Source organism: Morus notabilis, unplaced genomic scaffold (assembly GCF_000414095.1).
Source record: "Morus notabilis unplaced genomic scaffold, ASM41409v2 Scaffold711, whole genome shotgun sequence".
Taxonomy (NCBI): Eukaryota; Viridiplantae; Streptophyta; class Magnoliopsida; order Rosales; family Moraceae; genus Morus; species Morus notabilis.
The window spans coordinates 58,532-85,302 of NW_010366097.1; the positions used below are offsets into that span (position 1 = coordinate 58,532).

At 34.0% G+C, this 26,771-nt stretch overlaps 4 protein-coding genes across 5 annotated transcripts in view; 3 read left to right on the forward strand and 1 right to left on the reverse strand.

The window, feature by feature from the left end:
* The window catches only part of LOC21391730 (probable ubiquitin-conjugating enzyme E2 23), a 6,907-nt gene extending 2,495 nt beyond the window's left edge, over nt 1–4,412 (forward strand). The window contains exons 3-9 of the mRNA XM_024173020.1: nt 1–759; nt 1,346–1,483; nt 1,808–2,305; nt 2,663–2,729; nt 2,837–2,976; nt 3,133–3,444; nt 3,703–4,412. The exon at nt 1–759 is cut by the window's left edge and continues 12 nt beyond it. Of these exons, the coding sequence (XP_024028788.1) occupies nt 1–759; nt 1,346–1,483; nt 1,808–2,305; nt 2,663–2,729; nt 2,837–2,976; nt 3,133–3,444; nt 3,703–3,954 (2,166 nt within the window). The 3' untranslated portion in view covers nt 3,955–4,412. The remainder of the gene's footprint in view (nt 760–1,345; nt 1,484–1,807; nt 2,306–2,662; nt 2,730–2,836; nt 2,977–3,132; nt 3,445–3,702) is intronic.
* Nucleotides 4,413–7,977: 3,565 nt separating this feature from the next.
* Nucleotides 7,978–12,567, forward strand: LOC21391731. Of its 2 annotated transcripts, XR_002903228.1 has the most exons (6): nt 7,978–8,145; nt 9,229–9,360; nt 10,223–10,473; nt 10,600–10,735; nt 11,197–11,294; nt 11,558–12,567. XR_002903228.1 is itself a non-coding variant. In XM_024173031.1 (5 exons), the coding sequence occupies exons 3-5, from the start codon at nt 10,417–10,419 to the stop codon at nt 11,920–11,922; spliced, it is 558 nt and encodes a 185-aa protein (XP_024028799.1). In that variant the 5' UTR covers nt 7,978–8,145; nt 9,229–9,360; nt 10,223–10,416; the 3' UTR covers nt 11,923–12,567. The 2 variants fall into 2 exon arrangements, 1 of the variants encoding a protein (XP_024028799.1); XM_024173031.1 differs by lacking the exon at nt 11,197–11,294.
* A 2,754-nt stretch (nt 12,568–15,321) lies between these two features.
* Nucleotides 15,322–16,155, forward strand: LOC21391732 (mavicyanin). Its single transcript, XM_010109345.2, has 2 exons — nt 15,322–15,502; nt 15,711–16,155. Exons 1-2 carry the CDS (start codon nt 15,322–15,324, stop codon nt 16,115–16,117), a joined length of 588 nt encoding a protein of 195 aa, XP_010107647.1. The 3' UTR covers nt 16,118–16,155.
* Nucleotides 16,156–16,489: 334 nt separating this feature from the next.
* LOC21391733 (transcription factor ABORTED MICROSPORES) lies at nt 16,490–21,490 on the reverse strand. Its single transcript, XM_024173022.1, is given in 9 exon segments — nt 16,490–16,654; nt 16,991–17,167; nt 17,271–17,576; nt 17,876–18,556; nt 18,761–18,829; nt 18,927–19,005; nt 19,103–19,288; nt 19,381–19,487; nt 21,482–21,490. Coding segments are annotated over 9 exon segments (1,779 nt in total).
* Between the last annotated feature and the right edge of the window lie 5,281 nt (nt 21,491–26,771).

Genomic DNA, 26,771 nt, shown 5'->3' on the forward strand with positions numbered 1-26,771 from the left:
TGTAATGCTTCAAACGAATCTAGTTCCTGTGGCAGTTCACTGTCAGTTTCAAAGGAGCCTGTTCATGAAACCTGGCCTCTTCATCGCAAAAAGATCCGTAAAGTTGTGGTCAGGAGAGACAAGAAGACACGAAAGAAGGAAGAAAGTTTTGAAAAAGCCGTTTTGATTATCAACACCCGGACAAAAGTTGATGTGGCATGGCAGGATGGTACAACAGAACGTGGAGTGAGTTCAACAAATTTGATCCCAATTGATAGTCCCGGTGATCATGAATTTGTTGCTGAACAGTATGTGGTCGAGAAGGCCTCTGATGATCTTGAAGATACTTGCGAAGCTAGGCGTGTTGGAGTTGTGAAAAGTGTTAATGCTAAAGAGAAGACAACCTGTGTAAGGTGGTTAAAACCTGTTTCCAGACCCGAAGATCCTCGAGAGTTTGACAAAGAGGAGATTGTGAGTGTATACGAGCTTGAGGGGCATCCAGATTATGATTATTGTTACGGGGACGTTGTTGTTAGATTGTCTCCGGTGTCGATTTCTCCACAATCAGCTCCTGACAGGGACTTTCTAGAGGATTCAGAGCAGCATAATGAGACGAATGAGGTCCAAGAAAATCTGGAAAAGTTCTCGGGTTATAAAAAATTTGACATATCTTCCGAGAATGCGTCTGCAAATTTCTCAGATCTATCTTGGGTTGGCCACATAACTAGTCTCAAGGATGGTGACATTGAAGTTACATGGGCTGATGGAATGGTTTCCACGGTAACCTTCATTCTCCAATTTCAAGTATCATTTCTTGAGTTCTCTTTCCCCGGGCTTTATCAATCTGCAGTCATTCTTTTAGAGGCTGTCCTTGTTGAGCTCTTGATAGTCCTGGATTTATCGAGTCAATAACAAAAGTGCTACATACTTTTACTTCTATTCTGCATATAATCAGTTAAATAAAGCCAGCAATGCTTTTTTGGTTGATAAAGTTACGTGGATTAGTGGTATACAGAACTACTTTAAATGGGTTAAATTTGTAAAAATGTAGGTATAAACTAGGATATTGAGACTTGATAAAGGGGAAGGAGCAGACTAGTACTCGTGGGTATTTCTTATAGTTAATTAGTTATCATTTGAATGGTGTCATTGGTTGCTCTGAAAACAGTGGGTAAATTGAACTTTGGAACCTTTTTGAACGATTGACTTTGAGAAAATACTTATGAGATTTCCAACTTATTCGTTGCTTTGTTTAATTTTCTAATGCTTATCTGCAGTATTCTGGATACTAATTCTATAGAGTATGCTTTAGTATTATATTTCAGTATTGGTTATCTAATTATTTATTTCTTTTATTAACTACTAGGTTGGACCTCAAGCAATATATGTAGTTGGTCGAGATGATGATGACGATTCTATTGCTGCTGGCAGTGAGGTTAGTGATGCTGCTAGTTGGGAAACAGTTGAGGATGATGATGAGATGGATGCCCTTGATACTAGAGAGGTTTGTTTCTATTTGAATATTGTAACCATTATCGCAAGTTTTAAAATCAATTTCCCTTGACAACACAATGATTTTTTTTTTCCTTTCTGATTGATTTGTGGTCATATGATATCTATTAATATTAAAAACTATAACTCTTACCTTATCCTAGATACCAGCCCATCAAATGGCTAGGTCCGTCTTGCTTTGGATGAATTCCTTGCACACATAATTGGCATTCCATATTTACATTTAAAATTTATTATTTTAGCAGTTAGCACCTTAGATATTTAGGCATCTTTCTTGTTGAATGAGATGAATGAAAACTGCCACATTGATGTTCAGGAAGTTGAACTGCAAAATGCCGTCTCAGACATGTTTTCTGAAGCAGAAGAGAGCAGAGAGAATAATTCAGGCAGGAATCCAGCCCTGGCAGTTCCCTTGGCTGCACTTAGGTTTGTTACCAGACTGGCCACTGGAATATTCTCACGAGGGCAAAAAATTTCATATCCAATTGGTTTTGATTCGAATGATGAAGGTGAAATTCAAGTTCAGCATGAAGATGTGTCAGAGACTTCTGGGGGGAAAGATTCCAGCTCTGGTTCCAATTCTCAGAAATCTATTGTTATTGAAAGTGGTGATACTGAATCTGAACATGGAAAAGGGGAGGAACATGCTCCCTTAGGTACCTCCAAAATGTTATACACTGCAGAAAATTTGTGTCATTTGAGAACTGAAGAACCGGATGCTTCTGATGGTAAGGGGGTTGAGAATTGCAGTTTCAAACGCTTTGATATAGCTAAAGAACCTTCGGACCATTATTTTCTTGGTGCAAATGGGCAGGTAATTCCTTTTCATTCAAGTCGTAGGATTTTATGTGAGGGAGAACTTAGAGCAGTAACTATTAGAAGAGATGGACGACGATATTTGTTTTCTTAACGAGAAAAAATACTGTTGAAGAGTTTCCGTTTGGATAATAAACGCTTATTAAAAGGTTCTTAAGTATTTATTTTCCCTCTTAAATTGTCAAACATATTTTGCTTTTAAGTTTAAATTTTGCATTATTTCCGTCTCTATTTAGTTGTTAAGGCATTTCTATTCTACCCCCATTATCTTTAAGACCAGAACATTCATCTTTTTACTGAAAATTGCGAGAACTGCTTTCAAATTCTTAGACCTTTTTTATGATGACATTTGCAGACCAACGGAAGAAAGTGGTTTAAGAAGGTTCAGCAGGATTGGAGCATCCTTCAAAATAACCTTCCTGGTATGCACTTTGTCAACATGTTGAATGATGTACATGTTCTTAGACCTGGTGCCATCATGATGAATTTTCAGTAAACTCTTCATCTGATGTAAAATTATTTTAAACAGATGGGATCTATGTCCGAGTTTATGAAGATAGAATGGATCTCTTAAGGGCTGTCATAGTGGGGGCATATGGGACACCTTACCAAGATGGCCTCTTTTTCTTTGATTTTCACCTTCCACCGGAGTACCCTGATGTTCCACCAGTAAGAAATGCCGTTCTTGTTTTATTAGCTATCTCCTATTCTGAAGCTTTCGTTCTTTCTATTATTTGCTTTAACTCATCTTGTTGTCAAAAAGGGAAAAGGAATTAAAGGAATCCCCTCTAGGTATGTTTTCTGACATGGCTTGTTGTGCTGCAGTCAGCCTACTATCATTCTGGTGGGTGGCGGATAAATCCGAATCTATACGAGGAAGGAAAAGTGTGTCTTAGCCTTTTAAACACTTGGACTGGCAGAGGAAACGAAGTCTGGGATCCAAAGTCATCAAGCATACTTCAAGTTCTAGTTTCACTCCAGGGATTGGTGCTCAATTCTAAGCCATACTTTAATGAAGCTGGGTATGATAAACAAATTGGGACAGCTGAAGGGGAGAAAAATTCACTGTCATACAACGAAAATACTTTCTTATTGAACTGCAAGACGATGATGTATCTCATGCGGAAATCCCCAAAGGTGATCTGTCAAATCCTGTTGTTCCTCATTTTTGTACACATGCACACAGGAGTAGACAGAATATAAAAATCGCGGTTTAGTTTTATCTTCTTCTTAAAATGTAAAAAACTGAGTTTAAGTGTTCCTTTAAGACTGATTTGCGAAACACTTGATGCTTCTGTTGCATAGTTTGATCTTGTAGATTTCTCGGTTTTCGTCAATGGCAGTATTTTCTGGCCGGTTTTGGTAATTTGTTTCCATGTTGGTTTGCATGTGTAGGACTTTGAAGATCTTGTCAAAGAGCACTTTAGGAGGCGTGGTCACTACATTCTCAAGGCTTGTGATGCATATATGAACGGCTACTTGATAGGCTCCCTGGCAAAAGATGCCTCTCTGAGTGATAGAAGTGAAGCAAATTCAACATCAGTTGGTTTCAAGTTGATGTTAGCTAAGATTGTGCCTAAGCTTTTCTCGGCTCTATGTGAGGTTGGAGCTGACTGTGGTGAATTTGAACACCTGCAACACTCATAATAATGGTTTTGAAGGGCCAAATTGCTCGAGTCTTTGTCCATCAAGCTAACAAGGTCACTCTCTATACGGCGGCTCAAAGTTGTTTTCTCGGGTTTATGGAGGAGAAAAAAAAGGGGCCTTTTCTCGAGATGTTCATCAATGTGAACTGTAAAGCCTGTTGGTGTTTTATGAATTCTTTTCATTCATTTAATTTGTGATCAACAAACAAAACAAAACAAAACAAGAACGTTCTTGTGTTTTCTCTGAAACCCTTATCCATTTTAAGCAGCTGGGTTTCTTAAAGCGAAATATGTGGTCTGCCGTGTTCTCAAAATTTTAGTTAATGCGACAGATTGGGGATGAGTAGATCTTTGTATTTTTTAACTAGTTGTCATGTCTTTTTCCATTTTCTTTTGGGTGGTATTATTACCTGGATGAAAAAACAAACCGAGTTTTGCAACCGATTGTTTTTGTTTTAGTTTGCCATGAAATTAAGTTGAAAGTTCATATTATATATATACGTATTATTTTTTCATTTTCTTTCTTTCTTTATTTATTTGCTGGTCACATTCTTTTAGTCTTCATTTGGCCAATTTCCTTTTATGTCTCGTCGTATATTCGTTATCCTTTTTTTTTTTTTTTTTACTAGAAAATGTTCATTAGCTTATTTATTTATGACAAGTTATGTGTACTATCACTGGCCGAGAGTTTTAAAAATGATAAGAATCAAGCACATGTTCATCATTGGATAACTATCTTGTCCACTGTGATTCTAAGCCTTTAGTGAACAGATACTTAACCACTTATAATTATAGAGATTGTAGTAAAAATTTTAGACTTAAACTTTCTGATATGCAGAATCCTTTACTATAGGTAAGCACAGAGTATACTAGTCAAGATGAAAACTATTATAACATAGAGGAAAAAACTTATTATTTCAGAGAAGAAGAATAATGATTTAAAAACTCATTATAGAGAGAATATTATTTTATGATAAATGTGTACAAGTTTTTTTGACCTTTATCAGGCTGAGAGCTTCACCTTTTATAGTTGAAACTTGGTTATAATCTTCTTACAAGATAAGATTCTCATCTAAAAAATGACAGACACCACTATTCTACTTTTGACATTTCTTACAAAGGGACGAACTAATTTTTGACATATCTTATAAAATGACTGACGTCACTCTTTTACTTTTGACATTTCTTACCTAGAGAGACAAAACTACTTTTGACAAATTTTACAAAAAGACAACCTTCATTATTTCAGGATAAGGCTTTCACGTACGCATGTCTTGTTAGGTGTATGCCAGCTGGAGAAGACTGAGTCTTATCGACTGTTTTGGTCAGGAGATAAGTTAAAATTGTACTAATCTAATGAGTCAGAATTCACTGAACCATAAAGATGATAGTACCAAGGCTTTTATCGTTTATTGAGTTATGAGTCTTCTTCTGAGTCCTGAGAATCAAGAATAGTAATAGATAAAAATAGCCTAATTAGTTCTAAGAGAGGGGATAGTTTCTAGATTGTATTTATGTGTGGGTTTCCTCTCTTACTCTTCTTCATTCTTTACTTCATAGGGTATTGCCTAAAAGAAAAGAAGAAAAAAAAAAAAAAAAAAGAAACCTGATTAAATAACAAAAATGTCAATTCATCCAAATTATCAAAAAAAGAAAAGTTATTCATCCATGGTGGGCAATCGTAATGTTAGTGTAATTTAAATGTTGGTGTAATATTTATTTTGTTTATGTATAACTCTAAATAAACTATAAAGTAGTTTATCATTATATTCAATCAAACTTGCTTCAATATTATGATATTACATCAAAAAGTTACGTCTTTATGAAAGTTATATTTACCGTTATCATACAACTGTCAAACTTAAAATTTTCTCTCTCTCTATATATATATATATTATTCTTATATATACATATATACTATCATAGTACTTTTCTACATCTCTAACGGATATAATATACACACACACACACAAATTGAATAACTCGATTAGTATAAAAGTAAATTTTAAGTTTTCTGATACAAATTGTGTCAAAAATGTGTTCGACACACATTAATTACAAGTTTTATTCTATTAACCTCGATTAGGGTAGGTAGAGGTAGATAAAGCGTTGTTGTACTTTTTACTGCGCAGTATTAGGGCCGGCAATTTCGGACACGACACGATGAAACGACACGAAAACGACACGAGATAAATGAGTTTAGACCGCACGATTATTAATTGGATCGTTAACGGGCCGGTACGAATAACACAAAAATAAACGGGTTGGATTCGTGCCAGCCCGTTTAACACGCTTAACCCGTTTAGTTATACGGGCCGTAATAGGGCCGACACGACACGACCCGAACCGACCCGTTTATTAATCCATATATATATATTTATATTTTTTTAAGATAAAACCCTAGCTTCTCTCATTCTCTCATTCTCTCTCATTCTCTCACAGCCCGTTTTATTTATATTCTCTTGTTTGCATGAATGGTGTTTGATAAAAGGGTTAACTTAATTTAACACTCTAACTTTTAAATAAGTTATGGCATGTTGATAAAATTACAAAATGCTAATGGATTTGTAGATGGATGATTTGTAGATGGACTTGTAGATGGTTGATTACAAAATGCCAATGGATGATTTGTAATGGATAAACCTAAACGTTAAATATGTTTTATGCTTTATGCACTTAAATATGCCAATGGACTTATAGATGGTTGATTATATTTTATGCAGTTAAATTTTCAAATATTTTGTTATGTTTTTAAACTTATTTAAATGTACTTGGTTATGTTTTCAAACTTCTTTAGATGTTTAGTAATTGGTATGTTTTGAAACATATGTCATAAGTGATGTTTTAGATATTTTAATGTGTGTTGGCTATTATGCATGAATTTAACTATAAGTGATATTAAGTAGTCAATTAATATAGTTTTGAATACAATATAAAATTCACTATTTTTGCTAGTTGGGTCATAAACAGGTCATAAACGTGTTTTGTTCGTGTCGGTCCGTCACGGCACGTTTAATAATCGTGTTCGCGTGTCATGTCGTGTTAACCGTGTTATTAGCGTGTCGTGTTCGTGTTTAGGTTTTTAATACGTTTATTAATCGTGTCGTGTTCGTACTCACTATAATCGTGTCGTGTCGGCCCGAACACGGCCCGTGAACACGAATTGTCAGCCCTAATATTAGGGCATAAATATTACATTTAAACACATGTAAACACACAATATAGCACCCTCTGAACCTATTATCTTACTTAAACATCTTTTGATAGTAACCATTTCAAATAGTATTGTCTTATACGCACCATAAATAAAATTTTCTTTAATTTCTTCTCACTAGAGATAATTTTAAATATTAATGAAAAACAAAACAAATAAGTAAAATTTTCAAAATTTAGGAATTTTCAAAATCTTGGCTTTGTTTAAATTTAGAAATTTTTTACTTGCAAAAATCATTCTATTCAAATTTTAGTAATTTAATGTTTAAAGTAATACTTTTAACGTATATATACTCTTTTTGAAAATTTTCCTCCACCCACTTTCACCTTTTCTTTAAAATTTAAGTGCTTCCGTAAGTAACAATTAGTATATTTAAGGTCCGTTTAATTTGTTAATTTGAGTTTTTAATTTGAATTGATATATGACTTTATGTGAAATTTTTTTACTATAGTAAAAAAGTTAAATGTGACTGTTTCTGAAAATTTTTTACTATAACAAACTCGAATCGGTAAAATGAACGGAACCTTAGATATATATATATATTAATAAATTTATCTAGTAGTTAAAATTTTATAAAAATTATTAGCAATAAGTATGAAAATAGCTAAGAAACTTTCCATGTTTTATTTTAATATTTTTAATTAATTAGTTACCTAGTTCTAATTAAACTATTAAATATTCATTTTTTCAAATAACCCCATTAAAAATTTAATATTTAGTCATAAAAAATTCAACTACTTAAATAGCGAATCAGAATATATATTCTTTTTCTTTTTTAATTTTTAACTTTTTTTTTTTTTTACAGATATCAGAGAACTATAACCAAAGCGAAAATTTGGTAAAGGCAGAAGCTTTAAGGAAGCGAGAATGCAGAAGAAGGCGGAGGAGCCCTTCCGAACCGTCATTGAGAATGGCTTCAAGAACAGACACCGCTCAATGTTCGTTATGCTCGGCGACAAGCATCCCCAGTAGGATCAGGTTCTTTCCTCTCTGCAATTTTTATACATTTTGAAAAGTTGATAATTTGTCACTTCTCTTGAATCCTTGAAACCTCGGGATTATAAAAGACGTCTTTTTGCAAAAATAATAATATTTCATGCCTTATTTATTTTAAGTTGGGGTGGAGTATTTGAACTCAACACAAATACCATGTAATTATTTTTATATTTTAGTTTCGTTTATTTTATCGATTTGAGTTTAAAATTCAAATTTTATTATAGTAAAAAGTTTTAAAAAATAGTCACATCTAATTTTTTTATTACAGTAAAAAATTTTCACATAAAATCACATCTGAATTCAAATTAAAAATTCGAATCAGCGAACTAAACGGACCATTTGAGTTAAACCCACTTATAAGGTGTTCAAAAAATCCATCAAACTGCTAAAATCGCTCACTCCAAATCAAACTGAATTAAATTATTAATTAATTTTAAATTATTGAAGAGTTTGGTCGATTTTTTAACTAATTTTTTGGATGGTTTAGTTTGTAGTTTGGACTTCTCAAACTGCCCAAACTACAAATTAAGTTTTCGTTCGTTTTGTGGATTTAAATTTTCAATTTGAGTTAAGATGTGACATTTTCTAAGAGTTTTTAACTGTAGTAGAAAAAATTAAATGTGACATTTTCTGATAACTATTAACTATAGAAATTTAAAACTAAAAACTCGAATCGATGAAATAAACGAGACCTAAATTGGTACAATAATAATAATATTATTATTATGATTATTAACTTGGGCGGTTTGATTTGGTTTGGTTTGGTTTGGTTTGTGGTATGTGGTTTGTGGAAGGTGGTGGAATAATATTATTATCATTGACTTGTTCATTATCCTCACTAATCAGCTTGGACACAATGGTCATGGTATTGAATATAAACCCAGCTCTGCTGTGTTGATTACTTATTTTGGCTTTTATGTGCTAGTTAGAGGGTACTCTATTTAATTTTTTTTTTAAATCATTATTTCAGTGAAGAGTTAATGCTTGGCTATATTATTAACTCATCAACAATCATGACATAAGTTGCTATTATCAAAACACGAATCTGAGAAAGGTTGATTTCAGGATGTTCATGAGAAATTTCGGATAGTCTCAGGAGGCAGCTGGACTATTGGATAAGCGTTTGTCGTTATCACTCGCGTCATGTAAATCGTGTGTAGGCACGGATGATGAACTGAAGCCTCGTCTAGTTCATTGGTAAATTTTTAATTCGAGTTGAGATGTGATTTTATATGAGAGCCTTTTATTATAATAAAAAAAATTAAATGTGATTTTTTATGAAAACTTTTAACTGTAGTAAAATTAGAATTGAAAACTTAAATTGGTAAAATAAATGAGGCTTGAGTATTTTGCAAAGTTCCTGTCATATTAAGTGAACAAAGCTGGTTCCCGCTAAAGAAGTAAAAACTTTTGGCTTCTTGTTTCTTCAGTTGGAAGGAATTCGATTCCTTCTGAAAATGCTGTACTTTTCTGATTCACTTTATAACCAAATATGGGCCTTTACCAGAGCCATGTGTAAATGTTTTCTTTTGTGCCCGAATCGGCCATTCGAGGAATCGGAAAGGTTAGCAGAGGCAGAGCAGGACCTAAAAGAATCTGAAAGAACAACTGAGTGATGATTTTTCAGTTAGCCCTTTAATAAATAAGTTGATGGGGAATAAATATAGAAAATAAAATAGATTATTATCTTATATATGTATCTGTTTTAGTTTTACTTTAAAATAATTAAATTGAAGTTGTTTCTTTTTATATATTAACATTGATTTGTATCTCCCCTCATAGGAGAGACTTTTAAGTGTAAAAGTGTTTCTGGCTTTAGTTATAGCATGTTGGAAATCCAACGAATGCTCTGAAATATTGTATGTTATTAGAATCCCACATTGGTTGGAGATATTGGCATGAGTCACTTAATAAGGTGAGGGCAATCTTCCCTTAGTAAACCGGTTTTGTTAGGTTGAGTTAGACTTAATATTTTTTTATTTCTGTAAAATGGTATTAAAGAAATTCTCTGCTCCGCTATCTCCTTTCAGCCTTTTTTATTTGTTTTTTTCCTTTCTAGTCTGATGGCCAAGGGAAACAACCAGAATGCTAATCGTCAGGTCGTATATTCTTCCAATTCGTCAGCCATGGAAGATACTGGGAACCCTTTTTATCTGCATAATGGTGACCATCCATGACTGGTTCTAGTATCAAAGCATGCACAGTTTTGCAATGTTGGGTCTCCCGATATCGACTTATTCGCAGTGATTTGGCATGGACGTATTAGAATCCCACATTGACTGGAGATATTGGCACGATCCACTTAATAAGGTGAGGACAATCCTATCTTAGCAAACAGGCTTTGTTAAGTTGAGTTAGGCCCAATATCCTTTAATTTCTGTTTAATATGTGCTGGTTGATTATGCAGCTGCTTATTTTTCTGCCACATCCTTGCAGTACATAGAACCGCGTGAGCATGAAAAGCTTTCCCAAGTTGAATTGTTGGTTGTTGATGAGGCAGCTGCTATTCCGTTGCCAGCGGTGTGGTCACTGCTTGGTCCTTATCTGGTCTTCCGTTTATCTACTGTTAATGGTATGAATTCAATAAATATAATGCGTCTTTATGGGTCTAAAGTAGTCCTCCATTCACCTTTCCTGAAAAGATTTCTTTCATGCACTCTAAAAACTATTTGATTATGGTAGTCCCATTTGTATGTTCCCTTGTTTCGTTTTGGTTTAGTTTCCTATTTTGGTATTTGGTTTTGCCTATAAGTTCGGTAGTTTGTAAATTTAAGAGAGAATGATTTATGAATGAATGAATATTGAGATTCGTGGTTTTCCTCCTCTTTAGTTCTCTTTTCTCTCTTTGTGGTTCTATTTCTGCCTCTCTAATGGTTCATCTTCTCTGTTTTGGTTTTGTTCTTCTATCTGCATTCTCTTCTATCTTGGTCCACATCACTATCTTTGTCAGGCTTCATGATGACTTTCTTTAAACGTTCTTTAATTTGAAAGCAATCTAGAAACTGAAGTATGGTTTTGTTTTTCCCCCTAAAGCTATGAAGGTGCGGGTCAAATTTTGTCCCTTAAGCTTATTCAGCGATCGGAACGACAAAGCCAGACATCTGCTCATAGCTTGGACGGTCCAACTTCTGGTATTTTATGCTTCACTTTTATTTCATCATCATTATTTTTACGTTAAAATTAAATCAACAAAATTATGGAGAACTTCTATTAAAGAATATTTTGATAAGAACTTCTATTAGAAAATACGCAGCAAGGAAAGAACAGCTAGGCTACGTCATTTATAACATGCAATAAGTTCTTGCCTAATTCTTTGATTTCAAAATATTTATATGATGCTTTAATATGTATATGTAAAAAAGTAGATGACAATTTTTGTTTCTGTTGAACTCAGAAAAATTGGCTCGATGCCGGTACGATTTACCAAAGGAGTTGTGGGTGGAAATCATGACAAGGTTACCTGTTTATGCTCAATTACGCTGTAAAAGCGTTCAGAAGTCGTGGAATCGTCATATCAACACTCTGATTCGTGACAAAACATTTGTGGCCAAACATCTCAAGAATTCCATTGATAGACCATCCTTATTTATCGTAAGCCACCACCACCTCCCCTCCTCGGAAATAGGTGAATTCGCCTTTGCAACGATCTGCAATACAAACGACGACAATTGTGACAACAGTGACCACATTGATACTGTTATTGAAAATTTCGATATATTGTCAGCAACATGTGATCCCTTTTCCAGGCTCTCATTGTAATGGCATCATCTGCTTGCGTGGCTACAGCCAAAACTATATCATGTTGTTCAATCCGGCTCTCAGGGAGTTCAAGCTTATGAAAAATTCGTGTTTTGGCCTTTGGGATAGACTCAAGCAAAGAATATTGGTAGGAATTGGTCACGACTTAAATGGTGATGTTTACAAAGTAGTTCGGGTTTTTTACGGACGTGGGCACTTTGTTGGAGGGGAAATACACACACTAGGTATTGATAATCATGACTCATGGAGAGAGGTCAACAAAGAAGAACGATTTTGCAAAGCCATTGCTCCAGGTGTGATGAACCAACAGTTAGAGCACAAAGGAATCATTGATTGGTTAGCAAGGGGAGGCCGCCCTCAGGAGTGGGATTCTTTTGTTTGATGTGCATGATGAGAAATTTCAAACCATACCATTGCCAGCTGATGATGATGATGAATTTTCTACTACTGAAGCATGTTTACAAAGGACGTACAAGCTTTGCTTTGTGGAACGGATTTGTTGCTTTGTTCAAGTTCTAGCGTTGGATATGTTGTTGTGGTAAAAGATCCACATGTTCGCCTCAAAAACCCATTGAAATGTGGGTAATGCATGGGTTCTTCAAGGACCAAACATCTAACGATTCATCACCTTCAACGAACATATCGGCCATTTGTATTTTGGATTAATGATGAGCTCATTCTTGTGAGTTACACTGACTTGACCGATCTCTCTTATAGAGTCTTCGCGGAATGCCGGAAAGGTTTAAACGACATTTGTTCTTTCGCTCATATGGCGAGTCTGGTTTCAGTTAATTAGTTAGTTGTTAATTTTCATTTTGTGAAAAAGAACTTGATTGATGTCCATATTGGAGTTCCAATACTACCTATTTAAATTAAAGCCCGATGGAGTAGCCGTTTTCTTTCTTGTCTTAGTCCTGAATTTGTATATTTAAGTTTTTTATTATAATGTTTTCTCTTATGAAAATTCACATTCAATGTTTTTTTTTCACATAAAACTTGAACCAGTAAAACAAAGGAGGCTTAAATTTCACAATGAAGGTCTTTGATCCAAGTAATTGTGCTAATACAAACTAAAAAGAAAGAAAGAAAGAAAAAGAAAGAGGAGGAAGAGGAGAAAAGGAAAAGAGGGAAAAGAAAAGGAAAAGTGAAAAAAAAAAATAGAGTTCCTATCTTAACCGAACCTCAGTGGAAAATGCTTATAGCCTCTGTTTGAATTGGCTTAAAAAAAATTATTTTTGACTTATTTAGTCCAAAAGTCCTTTTTGAACATGTTTAGATTATAATTTTAAAATATTTTTAATTTTTTTAAATACTTTTAGAATAAGTCATTTCCTTGATACGTATGAAAAAAGTAGGGTTGACAATATGGATCACGATACGACTAAAAAATAATACGAATTTAACGGGTTAACGTTGAGAAAAAAAATATTCAGATCAGAATTGGATTGACATGAAATTGACATTTTATTTTTGACTTATTTAGTCCAAAAGTCTTTTTTGAACATGTTTAGATTATAATTTTAAAATATTTTTAATTTTTTTAAATACTTTTAGAATAAGTCATTTCCTTGATATGTATGAAAAAAGTAGGGTTGACAATATGGGTCACGATACGACTAAAAAATGATACGAATTTAACGGGTTAAGGTTGAGAAAAAAAATATTCAGATCAGAATTGGATTGACATGAAATTGACACGAAAAACATGAGTCAATTTCGGGTTGGACCCGCCTAATCCGAACACGACATGAAACTCGTAAAAAACTAAAAAATACATATATTTTTCATTTCATATTTTAAATTTTATTATGAACTTGTGATATCATGATAGTTATACTCAAAATCTTATACTATTATTTGCTTAATTTCAATGGATATTATTGTAATTTAGTGTGTTATGAATTTTAAGTTATTTCTAATATGTAAAAAACTAAATAAAAGTATACAATTTTTGTGTCAATTTCGGATTCACGGGTCAATTTCGTGTCACGGGTCATTTTCGGGTCGTACCCTGTCAACTCGTAAAGTGGTCGTGTCGTGTTCGTGTTGCGGTTTTTAAAAAATTTCGTGTCACGGGTCGTATTCGGGTTGACTGCAAATTTAAAAAGAAACGATCAAAACACGACACGTGACACGAATTGTCACCCTTAAAAAAAATACTTATGAATAGCTTTTTTATTTACATTGTTAACCTTTTATTTGTAAACAACAAATCATATTCTTTTATTACATTAGTTTTTATAACAATAAGTGTTTTTGACTTTTTTACCCAAACAAGTTTAAAAGCTCTTCTTAGATATAAAAATATTTTTTCAAGTACTATCCAAACATTAATTAAAAGACCTCAACTTATACTTATCTTCTTTTACTACTTAAAAGTACAAACACAAACTATCATAAACGGCCCATAGTTATAAACTTTTCTCTTTCTATTTCTTTTTCTTTTTCTTTTTCTTTTACCAAAAACAAGAAATTAACTAAATAGATTTAAAGAATCATTATCTGTAGAGTCACATAAATATATGTATCTTTGGTGTGAAGTTTCTTCTACCATGATTTTGGAAACTTTTGTTTAATAGCCGGTTACATTCTTTAATGCTTGAAAGAGAGAAACTCCATGAGAAAAATCATCATTAACAAAATGAAACATCACCTTCATTCTGTACCATCTTTGAAATGGTCCAAACCCAGTTGTTGGTAGAGTAGGCCATGCCGAAAAAGACCAAACTTGATCAGAACGGTTCAAACCATTATAAAAACAATTGGGGTATTGTTTAAGATTTTGGGCATTTCCAATTTGGGAACTTTTCTCGTAGACTCTGAAAAATAGACCACCAAAAAGATAGATGTATATCATAAATTGTCTGTTTTACATACTTATTAAATTTAATGTGATTTTAATCAGATGCGAGAAACTAACTTTAATGGTAAGGAGACCCTACTAAGAAAGATCATATCAATTTATTTATTCTTCAACAACTAGTTTTATTTTGTTTGAGCCTTGAGGCCTCAAGAGTCACAATCATAATTTTGTGTCCATTACACATGAATGATGTTGTTTTTTTTTTTTTTTTTTTTTTTTTTTTTTTTTTTTAAAACCCTTTTTTCTTTTTTTTTTTTTTTTTCATTTTTTAGTTAACACGCTTGTCTGACTAAACTTTATAATTACTAAAACCAATCTGATTTCAATGATTTGTACCTTGTTGGGACAAGTCTTCTTAGTGACAATGAAACAATCTTCTCCAACCCAACAGAGTTTATTTAAGAAGATATTAAATAAAGTCAATGCTTTATCATGTTAGTTCACCTTTTTATGATTGGGGGTTCTGCTTCACAATCAAATCTCATCAGAAAAACAAAAACCGTCTTTTGCTACATTATTTTCCAGTCCTTGAAGTAATGAGAGAAGGCAAATTCTTCAACCGCTTAGGCTTCTTTTTTATCATCGCAGTCTTCACTTTGTTTCTAAATGAGGCAATCTCTGAAGAGTACATTGTTGGTGATGATGAGGAGTGGAACAGCCAGGCCAACTTCTTATCTTGGTCAGAGAAATACAATTTTAGTGTTGGAGATGTTCTTGGTATGATCTCTTTGATCTAATCCTAGACTTTTTTTCCCCCATTACAACCCTTATATATTATCTATCAGAAGAATTAAATCACAAGTTTTTGCCTTTTGGACCAATTGTTTCCTTGTTCTTTGTTCCATTACTTTTTTTTGCCTTTGCCAAATGAGTTTCCCTAGAAAACCTAATGTTTTATTTCAAATTCATCTCATATGTTTTGTAGTTTTCAAATACGTAAAGAAGCAACACAATGTGTATGAAGTAGAGGAAGAAGCGTTTCGATCATGCGATGCAAGTAGCGGTGTGTTGGCAAAGTATGATAGCGGAAACGACCGAGTCAAGCTCACTGAAGCCAAGAAGTACTGGTTTCTATGCAATGTTGATGGGCATTGCCTTGGTGGGATGAGATTTAGAATTGATGTGAAACAATCCAGTACTCCCTCTGATACTACTGATTCCGCCAATGTTTCCCCATCTTCTCAACCAAATGAAATCCCTGCAACCCCACCAACCAGTTCTTCTAGATGCACTTTGTGGAGTGAAAGTTGGAAAACTGTGATTTATGTTATGGCATTTGGGATGTTGTTCAATCATTTATGGTACGGACATGTAATGATTTTATTATTGTAATACTTGGTGCAGTATAACTTTCTTTCCAGGTCTTTGTAACCCCACTTTTAATCCTTCATTCTTGTTAATTATGGACATTGGTTTAGTGCGTTTGGTTTTTGTGATAATATAGAGAGATGTGTATTGTGTATCTGCTACAGTTTATGTGACACTAATTTGAACGAAGATTTCCAAGAATTTGGAAAGATTCTTTGCATTAACCATTACTTGTCCTTATGGACCAAATAAGAAGAGAAAAACAGGCTGAATGAAAAGTACCTTTTGCCCTTTTCTTTGAGAACAAATAGATTATTAAGTAGACATCCAACTATTAAAAAAACTAGTAGTGAAAGTTCCTCTGCCATTTTGAAGAACCGCAACTTAGTTATGAAATCAATATGTGGGCTGGTGATGGTGATGGGGATGATGTTGATAGTCAATGCTGCTGCCATTTTCTGATGCCTTTGACATCTCAGACAATCCTCTTGATGGATTCCTTGTCAGCTCCAGCAAGTAGTCCCTCAAGTGATCAGCTTGGATTACTGTTTTACTGTCCTTCTGCCACCAAAAAACAATTTTAAGCAACAAGAGGTTTCCTTTGGCTAGTTTCTATCAATATGTGGTTTTTTTTTTTTTCAAAGTCAAGTGTTTCATGTATTTGGACAAATTACAAAAATTCCCCTTGGGACTCTGTAATTAGTATTAACTTGCAGTTGACTTTTCAATGTACAAACGACACCCCCTGAGCTTTAGGGAAAAAAAAATGGAATGACTCATATTGCTATTTTTATTTAGTTTAGGGGGTGTCATTGGCACATAAAGTCCGAGGGGAACTTTTGTAATTTGTCCCATGTATTTTCTGACATAAAATTTATTGTATGAGGAGAACATTACCTCTACTTTGAGGACATTGGAGACAAGGTTTCTGAAGGTGGTTACATTTGCATTGGTCACTTCAAGGGCTAGAGAGTTTAAAGCCTCCATCAATCTCACAAATCTGCCCGGCTTGTGCTCACAGAACACCTTCACAAAGAACTCGTTTCCATCTATCTGTGCCACTTCGACTTGCGGCTAAAAAATAGTCCAACGCCTTATTATTAACTTTAGTTGAAGCTTAAAAGAAAAGGAAAATAGTTAATCCGAAGGTGAAAGATGAGAAGATAAAACAATGTACCTCCATTTGTGGTGCCTTGTCATTAGTAGTATCCAAGTCTTGGTTAGGTTTGGAGACGTTTCCATTGCTTAATGTTTCCAAATGAAAACCGTTGGGAGCTTTATCATGCTCGGATTTAGGGCCAAAGTTGACATCATCTCGACTTAGAATGTCGGATGGGACATTCTTTCTTTTGCCATTAATGACTTTGTCCTTGAGGCCATCGTTGTCCGAGTGCTCTTCAAGCTCGTCTTGGAGCTCTTTTGCTTGCCTTTGCAAGTCCCTCACATACTCCATTGCGTCCCCAAGGATAGAAGCCTTGTCCAACTGTGCATCAACAAAGATCAAAGCCTTAGTTTTTTGGCCGAGATGAAAAATACATAGAGATAGAGGTTGGTGTACCCAGATAACCCGAGCTACATTATGCAGCCCACAAACAACCCAAAGAAAACTGGACCCACCGAGGTAGGACTCGAATTCTTGACTTTTGGATCAGAGGATACAAGCCTTACCGACCCACTAAATTATGTGATGGTGATCAAGAAGTTTGTTTATACAAAGAAGAGGAAGCAAAACCAACGTTAGTAATTACTTAACTCTCTTTTTAAAAGCATTAGATAATTTACCTTAGAAATGTTGGGAACCAAAGATCTAAGAGTGTAGAGCCTCTCATTAAGCTTCTTCCTTCTCTTCCTTTCAGCAATAAGGTTTTTGCACTGAGCCCCTTTTCCTGACTTTCTTCTGTGCTTCCCATCATCCTCATCATCAAGCTGATCACTGCATTCGGAGAGTGAATTCGACTGTCCTCCCTCCGGTTTGCTTAAATCCTTCTCATTGCCATGTTGATCCTTGTTTTCTGCCGTTTCCATGAAGTGCATATGCATGTTTGTTGTGTCACTCATCATGGAAGCCTGCATTGCATCCGTTGAAGAGTCCATTTGCTTATCCGAAAGCAATGGATCGTGTTGACAATCAAAAAAGGCATCGTTCCTTGGTCTGTTTTCCGAGCCATAACTGAATTGCTGCAAGTTCATTGGAGAACTACATACGCGCATTCGATCAGCAGAGATGTCGTACGACAAGTTCTCGAATGCGGCTGTGGGGGAAATATGTGGCTGCAGGTGATTGTTGGGATCCATTTTGTCGACTTCATTGCCTAAATATGACTTTGATGGAATTTCACTCATTGAGTTCATGTTTACACCAAAGCTCGCTTCCATGTTGCTTATGTTAATCAGGGCCTCTTGCTCAAGTGAAATGTTGCATTGAGTCGTGATAAAGTCGATCACATTTTGGTCTTCTGATATCTGTGAAAGAAACTGAAGTTAGTAACCCTGACAGAAAGATAGTTATCATGGGGAGAAAATCATGTTCTTTTAACCACAGAAGAAAATACATTATTTTATGCTGGCTCATATAGGATCATATGTATATATAATCTCTTTTTCAATTATTTCAACTTGAACTAACACGGGTGAAAAAGAAAGTGATTTGAGAACAGAATTTCATACTTGTTTGGTGACAAAAAGCTCTATCAATCCACCTGGCAATGGAATCAAGACCCTAGTCCCAACAGATTCCTAGAAGAGTAGGTAAAAAATAAATAATTATTTAATTAATTAATGCTCACTATGGATTTGCTTTAGAAAATTGGTTTGTGGAATTTGGACTTCTTACTTCAAGAACATGTGAGCATGTGGCACTAGAAGAGTTCAACCAATTGGGTTGGTTTGATATCAAGGTCTGTGCATAAATCCTGCTCATGAACAAATGGTTAGATAAGATTAAGCATTAATATTGAACCAAAAAAAAATTCATACGAAAACCAAAGGAGTAAAGGGTCTAAGCAATACCCAGAGTCTAAAGGCATTGAAGTTGGCAATTGGAAAAGAAGATCACAAGAGTTGGCTTTTGGGTGCTGAAACATGGCGTCCCTGCATGGGAGGACAGGAGAAGAAACTGGGAAAAGAAGTTCTTCATCTCCACCATTTTGTGCATTTTCACTCCCAGAACAGCAACAGTTCATCCACTCAATAAATCTGTAAAAAGAAAAAAAAAATGGAAATCCCAAAAGTCAAACTCAGTTGCACAAACTCACATTTCTATAGATACAGTAGTTTGTTTAATTAACCTTTGGTCTTCACTTAATTTCCAGAGGACACAATAATCCCATCCTTTTGAACCCAAAAGGGGTCTTAGCCTGTCCATCAGACTTTGCATAACGACGTTTTATATCACCTGAAATGATTAAGAAATGTGGAATTTGAAACTTTAACATAATTGAAGAATCAAATACCACTAGTCAAAATCTCTTGTTTGTTTCATAAATTTGAACTACGATTTAAACTTTTTTGCTTATGGTATTTTCTCTTCACAAAAATTTAAATTTCCACTCAAATTTCTCGTTAAATTTATGAACCAAACCGGTCATTTTTTTATTTTTAAGGATTCTCTCAAGACACTCACAAAGTCACAAACACCAAGAGAGAGAGAGACAAGCAGGTAGACAATAAGAGAGTCTCTTGTTGCTTTTAAGACTATATATACACACACATATATATGTATATATATACACACTTTGGCTACTTCTTTTCAATGAACCAAGTAAGAGACAAATATAAACAAGATAGAAGAAGCAAAACACAAAGACAGCAGAAAAAACAAAGGAATGTCTCCATACAAACTTGCTCAGTAGTATCCAATCTCGGCAAATTTCAGAGAAAGAAACAAGAAGAAAAGGCTACTAATACAACTTAGACCATCTTATATATCTCAATTTTTTTTTTTTTTCATCATTCTATATTGGGAGCTTGGTAGCTACTTATATTGGTAGGTGAAACTGCAGCCAAGGCATGAAAGAAGGAGAGATTATTGTAAAAGCTAAATTATATCCAACTTTTCTTGTTAAAGGAAGAAGAGAGCAAATATTTTGGGGAGCAAATTAAAGAAACCATTATTAATATAATAAACAAATATAAGTTAGTTATGATGAAGGTGCATATTGCATGACCTAAGAGTGTGGCGTTTTGTAACCTTAACTAACTTGAAGTTTTTCACTCGCTTGGGATTTGTTTATTCTTTCATGTTTCAACTACTCTATAAATTTTGGACTACAAATAGAAACTATGCGTAATAAAATTGGTAGAGGAAAGAAAAAGAAAAAGAAAAAAAAAAATTCAGGCTTTTGGTTGTTCCCTAAATAGATGAAAAGCTAACAGTTTTAGTAGTAGAAATAAAGCCTGAAATCATTGCCCAAATATTATTCTGACGCTTTTTTAGTTGCGGATGAATAAGTCATACTAGCTGCTACTATTGTCATCCTAGAATTGTACAAGAAGGAGTGTTTTTTCCACTTAATATTCTTTTCTACATTTATTTTTCTTCCTTTTTTTACATCATATTTTTTTTTTCTAATCAAACAATATACGTGTGCAACATCATACTGGCATCATATTTAAACAATATACATATTTAAAAAATAAAAATAAAAATCACATGATTCAAAAACACACATGAAGAAGAGAGGCTTTCTTTTTCATTTCTTCTAATTTTTTTTTTATAGATATCATCGTGGCATATAATTTCTCTCTCTCTCCCTCTTTTTTTTTTTTTTTTTTGTGTGTGTGGATTTTTCAATGTAAATATGAGGATTTGAGACGAAATAAATTAAAGTGATTTCATACGGATATGAGTTGGTAATGATGAGAGGGGGATACTGCATGAGCCAACTTAAGGCCTACAAAACTCCCAACTAACTCGCTTAAGTTTTTTTCATTTATTTTTGTGGCTTACTATTATATTGCTTCATGTTTCAACTACTCAATCAAGTTTGCACCACAACAGGGAAACATACATCAGCTTCTTCATTATTATAACAAGGAAAATATGGGCTCAATTAGTCAGTTTGTCACCGATATATAGTTAGATGAAAGGTGACTTCAATCCAACTAATAAATTCCATTCATATAACAATGATGCGTGTTCATGAAGAAATAGCATAAAATTAAGAAAAAGTATATTAGTTTGACGGAAATTGATGAAAATTTAATGATTTAGGATTGTGTTAGTAGCATATCTGTATGAATGTCTCTATCTCCTTTATTAATTAATTTATTTATTTATTTCCACAGAGAAACTTTCTTTTTTCTTTTTTCTTTTGAAGTATTCCTATAAAGAAGTTTCTAGAGTTAATTTCTCTTGCCCCCTGAAAATCAAAATATCATAAAACTTACCTCCGCCATTGTATTAAAGTTAAAACTTTGATATTTTCATAGTTAAGGCGTCAAATTTTTCTTCCTAGGTTTTAATTACATGTGTTCATCGAGTGACTTTTATTACTTAATTAAATCATATTTTAATCATGTGTCCATTATATAAGCTAGTGGACACGTGATTGGAATTATTAAAAAAAATCGATGCCTCAACAATGTATATAATAAAGTTACAACTTATAATAATTTTGAGAGAGATCGTTCTATTTTAGATTGTATGATGTAAAGTGAGAAAACCTCTATTTCCTATGGGTCAAATTTAAAATTAACCAAAACATTCTATTCCCGTTTCTAGCTTGATTTAGTATTAGCATGTTACAACTTACAACTTACAAATACAAGCCAAGAAGAAACTTAAAACCACATAAACAAAGCGTACCCAAAATCTGCTCAGATACATACATGGATTCCATTAGTACTTTTTTTACATGATTTATCTTGTTGCTATTATTTCATTGTCACTTTTCTTTATGTGCAGCACACTACAAGAAACCGAAAAATAAAAATCAAATGAGCAAACCCCAGTTAGACCACTTCATGTCAACCTTATAAAAGTACACATATAAACAATATTCTGTGTGATCCACGGTAACGTTCGAATAATTTAGCCCCAAAAAAAAAAAAAAGTGTAATGCTCGAATAAACGCACATGGAGTCACGTAATAATAATAAAAATAATAATAATAATAATAATAACAACAACGTCAACAACGACAATGACTGGAGTCCAATAATAATAATAATAATAGGGAAAATGTACGGTAAAAGATGTACTTTGACCATACCGGTATAGTTCGTAATAAAGACCAATAGATCACAACTCAAAGGCTGCTGGTAAATGAGCTCATTAAGGAGAAAATAAGCTTGGATGTTGGAGGATTAAGACCCAACAAAACAGAGCACAACCTAAACAAGCCCACCTTCACCTCCGGTGCGGCGGCTCCGGCGATTCCTCCGGTTCCTGGGACGACGGCGACGACAAGAAATCACAACAAATCTTCCCTTCTCCAACAAATCTTTCCTTCTCGGGTTCAAAAAATTTCATCCCCATTTTCTACAACTAAACAACCAATTGCTAGAGCTTTTCTTTGTTTTGAACCCAATTGCTGGAGCCTTTTTCCTTGGTCCTAATTTCTATTTCTCTGGTCTGTTGTTGTTGTGTAGTTTGATTTTTTTTTTTTTTTGGCTCTTTCTGAATGAAGTTTAAATTTCACAAAAAAGAAAAAAGAAAAAAACTTGTTCGGCAAATCCCAAAATAATGTTGTCTGCATTTTACAAGAAGCCTTGAAGGAAATGATGATCAAAATGCAAACTTTGGAGAGAACATGCACGATCTTATTGTGCTTACTCACGCGAGGAGTAGCCGAGTCGAAGCGTGCACAACACAACAGAGAGAATCATGAAATTGAGAAGTAAAGCAATCCAACTTTGCATATTAAAAAAAAAAAAAAAAAAAAACCGAAGAAGAAAAAGAAAGGGCTTAAAAATGAAGATTTAAAGCATGGGTTTTTTTTTTTTTTTTTTGAAAGTTTAAAGCAGGGGACTTGAAAAGGGGGGTTTTGCGATGTAGGGGTGTTCTCCGTCACCACCGTGGGGGGACGGTTTGCCGCCGTGCCTCTCGTCGAGTTCTTGTCGGTGCCAACCGGCATCATGGCCATTGGGAATGTCTGGAGAGGAAATGGTTTTTGAATTTGCCTTTTTTCTTTGTTTATTTTTTTCTTTCTTTTTTGATAGAGAGCTGTACTTTGCCCTACCGGTAGAGTGAATGTGTAGAACCCTCAGATTTTAATACGAAGGAGTACTAAATTAAATTAAAACCTCTCACACCCGATTACAAGATTTATTCTTTTTTTTTTTTTTTAAGTAGGATTACAAGATTTGTTCTCAAGAAAAGAAAAAATCAGATCTTAAAAAACCAGATCTTCCCCTATTGTCATATTCCACCACTCGTCGCTGGTGCTTCCATCACCTCCGGTGAGCTCCACCGTCTGCAAATCTAACGGAGGCAAAATATCATAAACGGAGGGTGCTCAGAAGCTCATATCTATTGTGGGTGACATCAATGAAAGTTTTTAGGAGATCAGAGACTTGAAGATTTTAATCCAAAACTTATGCGATACTTTGCCTTTGGTGCCAAGGCAGTACTGAACCCAATGGCCGCTATGTTTTTGTGGCATTGTTGGACAAGAGATGGTGAAAGCTTGCTCCGGAAAGTTTCATCCGTATTTCCAAAACAACATATTTTCACCCAAAACCAAACACCATTGCCAATATCAAAATTAATTTCCGGCGAGGCAAAACCCAGATTCCGGCGAGACAAAACATCAATTTCACAGATTTCAGCCCACCGTTCGCAAAGACCCATCGAGAGGCAAGAGGCGAGAGGCGAGAGGCGAGAGGCGAGAGGCGAGAGGCTCAACAACGGACCCACAGCGGTGCATGGAAGGTCCGAGATTTCTGACGGCGGCGAGGGGGTGGAGCTTGAGGGGCATTGGTCCAGAGTTCAAAAACTCAGATCCACGATGGTGGCACTTCGTGTTCTCAGGTGGGTGTCGAGGATTGGGTTTGTGCTACCATTTGGGAAAATCGCTTGACTGAAGAGAGGAGAGTTCGCCGTTGTGGGGAAGGGAGCGACGAGGGAAGGCGACTTCGCGACGCCGTCGAGGAAGGAGCCGGTTCCGCCGTCATCAGAACTTGGGTCCGTGTCGCCGTCGGGGAGGAAGGTTTGCACTGCCGCTTGAAGTTCTCCGTCGCCGCCGTGGGGTGTTGATACGCCGTCGTGCGTCTTGTTGTTTCATTGGTGTTCAAGAAATGCAGTCAATGAGGAAGAAAGGACCCTTTTTTTCTCATTTAATTCGGGTGCAATCACGTGCAATTTAGCCTCCAAAATTTTGGTGCACAGCTTCAATCTTAACCCTCGAATCTTGATCTAGTGGTTATTACAAATACCCTACCAATAAGGGGAAAGTACATCCCCTGTCATAAATTCTCCCTTTTTTTTTTTTTTTTTTTCCTCTCTCTCTTCTTTGTTGTACATTAAGTTCGTTCGGTTTGCTAATTTGAGTTGAGATGTGACGTTGTGTTAAAATTTTTTATTGTAATAAAAAAATTAAATGTGACTGTTTCTGAGAATTTTTTACTGTAACAAAACTTGAATGAGCGAAATGAACGGGATTTTGTTTGATTGGAGAAATTCCTTGGTCCATTTTCAACGTATATAAAAGTCTAATGTGAACAGTCTTACAACACTAACTTTTGCATTTTGCGAGTTGAATTTGATGGGTCATCGATCATTCGTTAGTCTCATTGGTGGTGTAATCCATGTTCTCCACGTACTTCTCTTAACCACCAAGCAAGAAAACAACGGGGGAACGAGGTGGAGAATCTACTAACGGATATTATTCAATCACTCATCTTAATCAAGTTTTCTATGCGGGATTATATTGCTAAGGTGTTCTGTTTCTGTCTTATCTCAACCTCTCCAAAATAATGGTGCCTTGTGATTTTCGGCATTGAGCCATCATTAAAGGATATAAATCCAAAATATTGGGTGTATTATTCATGTATAATGTCATCATTGCGTTTTTCCATTTTCAATAAATGTGATCTTTACCTATGCCAAAGCTAACTTCTTTTTCCTCTGAAAAAATTACTCTTTTCCTTTTCAAATTTAGATGTATCATAAAACCAATAAATTTGGGACTGATTATTTATTAACCACATATAACCCTAGAGTGAACTCATGACTTACCAATTTTAGTTCAAATTTCATTTGGTTTATACATTATTTTACCCTAATTTAATTTAAATTTACCATCAAACAATCCGTTAAAGAAATTTAACTTTTGGATTTTTTGGCACAAATTTTGTTAGCACCAAAAGCCTACTAGAGTATGAAAATAGCAAGTATGGTAGATTGTTTTAAGTTATTTAAAAGTAGACCACATTAATTTAGGCCAAATATAGTAGATTGTTACAAGTTATTGAATAAGATTTTTTTTTTAATGTTGATTAAGATTTAAAATGATCTCATCTGTTAACTTAGGCCAAATATGGTAGATTGTTACAAGCTATTGAATCAGATTTAAAAATGATCTCATCTGTTAATTCTTTTACACTTCTATTATGCAACAACTGGCGATAAAGAAAATATATATTCTTTTTCCCACAACTCAAATTTTTTTTTTTTACGACTCAATAGCACAAAAAATATATGTACATTCTAGAAGGAAAAAAAAATAATATTACCATCATTCTCTCCATAATGTTCTTTATTCCTCCCAAGCAAGCATTGACAATGCCATCACTTCGGCCCTACATAGGTCACAGTTTCATAATTTCTCCCTCACTTTTTCCTTCCATTTTCCCAATTGAACAACGTGACTGATGGGTGACTTATCACATTCACATTACATAGGCCGAAATACCTATTGTCCAAACGTGGTCCTAACTTTACGCGTCAATAACAATTAATTATAATTAATTAATACAAAAGAAGATCACTCAACAATAATAATAAACTAAAATAGAGTGTTTATCTTATAAGACTTTTCTACGGTAGAATTATGTAAAATTGACGTTTTGTGATACAAAATAAAAATTTAAGTTACAATTCAAGTTTTATTATTACAGTATTTTTTTATAAAAATTTAAATTTAATTTTTTTATTATAATATTTTTCTCTCATATATACAACTCAAATTTTTAACTTAAATTATAAAATAAATATATTTAAAATTTGAAAATTTCTCTGATTTTCTCTGTACTTTTAAAAATATCAGTCTTATTTATTTAACAGTTGTCGAATCTATATTATTTTTTAATTAAATTTAATATAAATTTAATAATTAATAAATAAATAATGCCAATATTCTTAAAAAAGAGAGAACACAAACAAAAAATCCTAAGGCCCTGTTTGTTTCCGTTTTCATTTCTATTTTTCACGTTTTTTGAGACTAAAAAATGAAAACGGAAACAGAAAATGCGTTTGGCCTAAAAATTTTTTAAAAACAAAAACAAAACCGTTTTTGTCTTTTGTAAAAAATTGAAAACGAAAAAAATGTGTTTTCATTTTCTCGTTTTCGTTTTCTGAAAACAGATTTCTTTTTTTTTTTTTCATTTTCTTCTCTCTCTTTTCTGAAACCGTTTTTGTCTTCTATAATGATGTTTATTTAATATATTTATGTAATATATTATTATTTAATATATTTAATAATATTATTTATTTAATATATTATTATTTAAGATATTT

Bases quoted from the DNA above. Each gene is read 5' to 3' on its own strand.
- LOC21391731 (XM_024173031.1), top strand. From the start codon at position 10,417: ATGGACGTATTAGAATCCCACATTGACTGGAGATATTGGCACGATCCA. The intron at 10,474-10,599 runs GTGAGGACAATC...ACATCCTTGCAG, and splicing joins GGCACGATCCACTTAATAAG to TACATAGAACCGCGTGAGCA. The intron at 10,736-11,557 runs GTATGAATTCAA...TGTTGAACTCAG, and splicing joins CCGTTTATCTACTGTTAATG to AAAAATTGGCTCGATGCCGG.
- LOC21391732 (XM_010109345.2), top strand. From the start codon at position 15,322: ATGAGAGAAGGCAAATTCTTCAACCGCTTAGGCTTCTTTTTTATCATC. The intron at 15,503-15,710 runs GTATGATCTCTT...TATGTTTTGTAG, and splicing joins TAGTGTTGGAGATGTTCTTG to TTTTCAAATACGTAAAGAAG.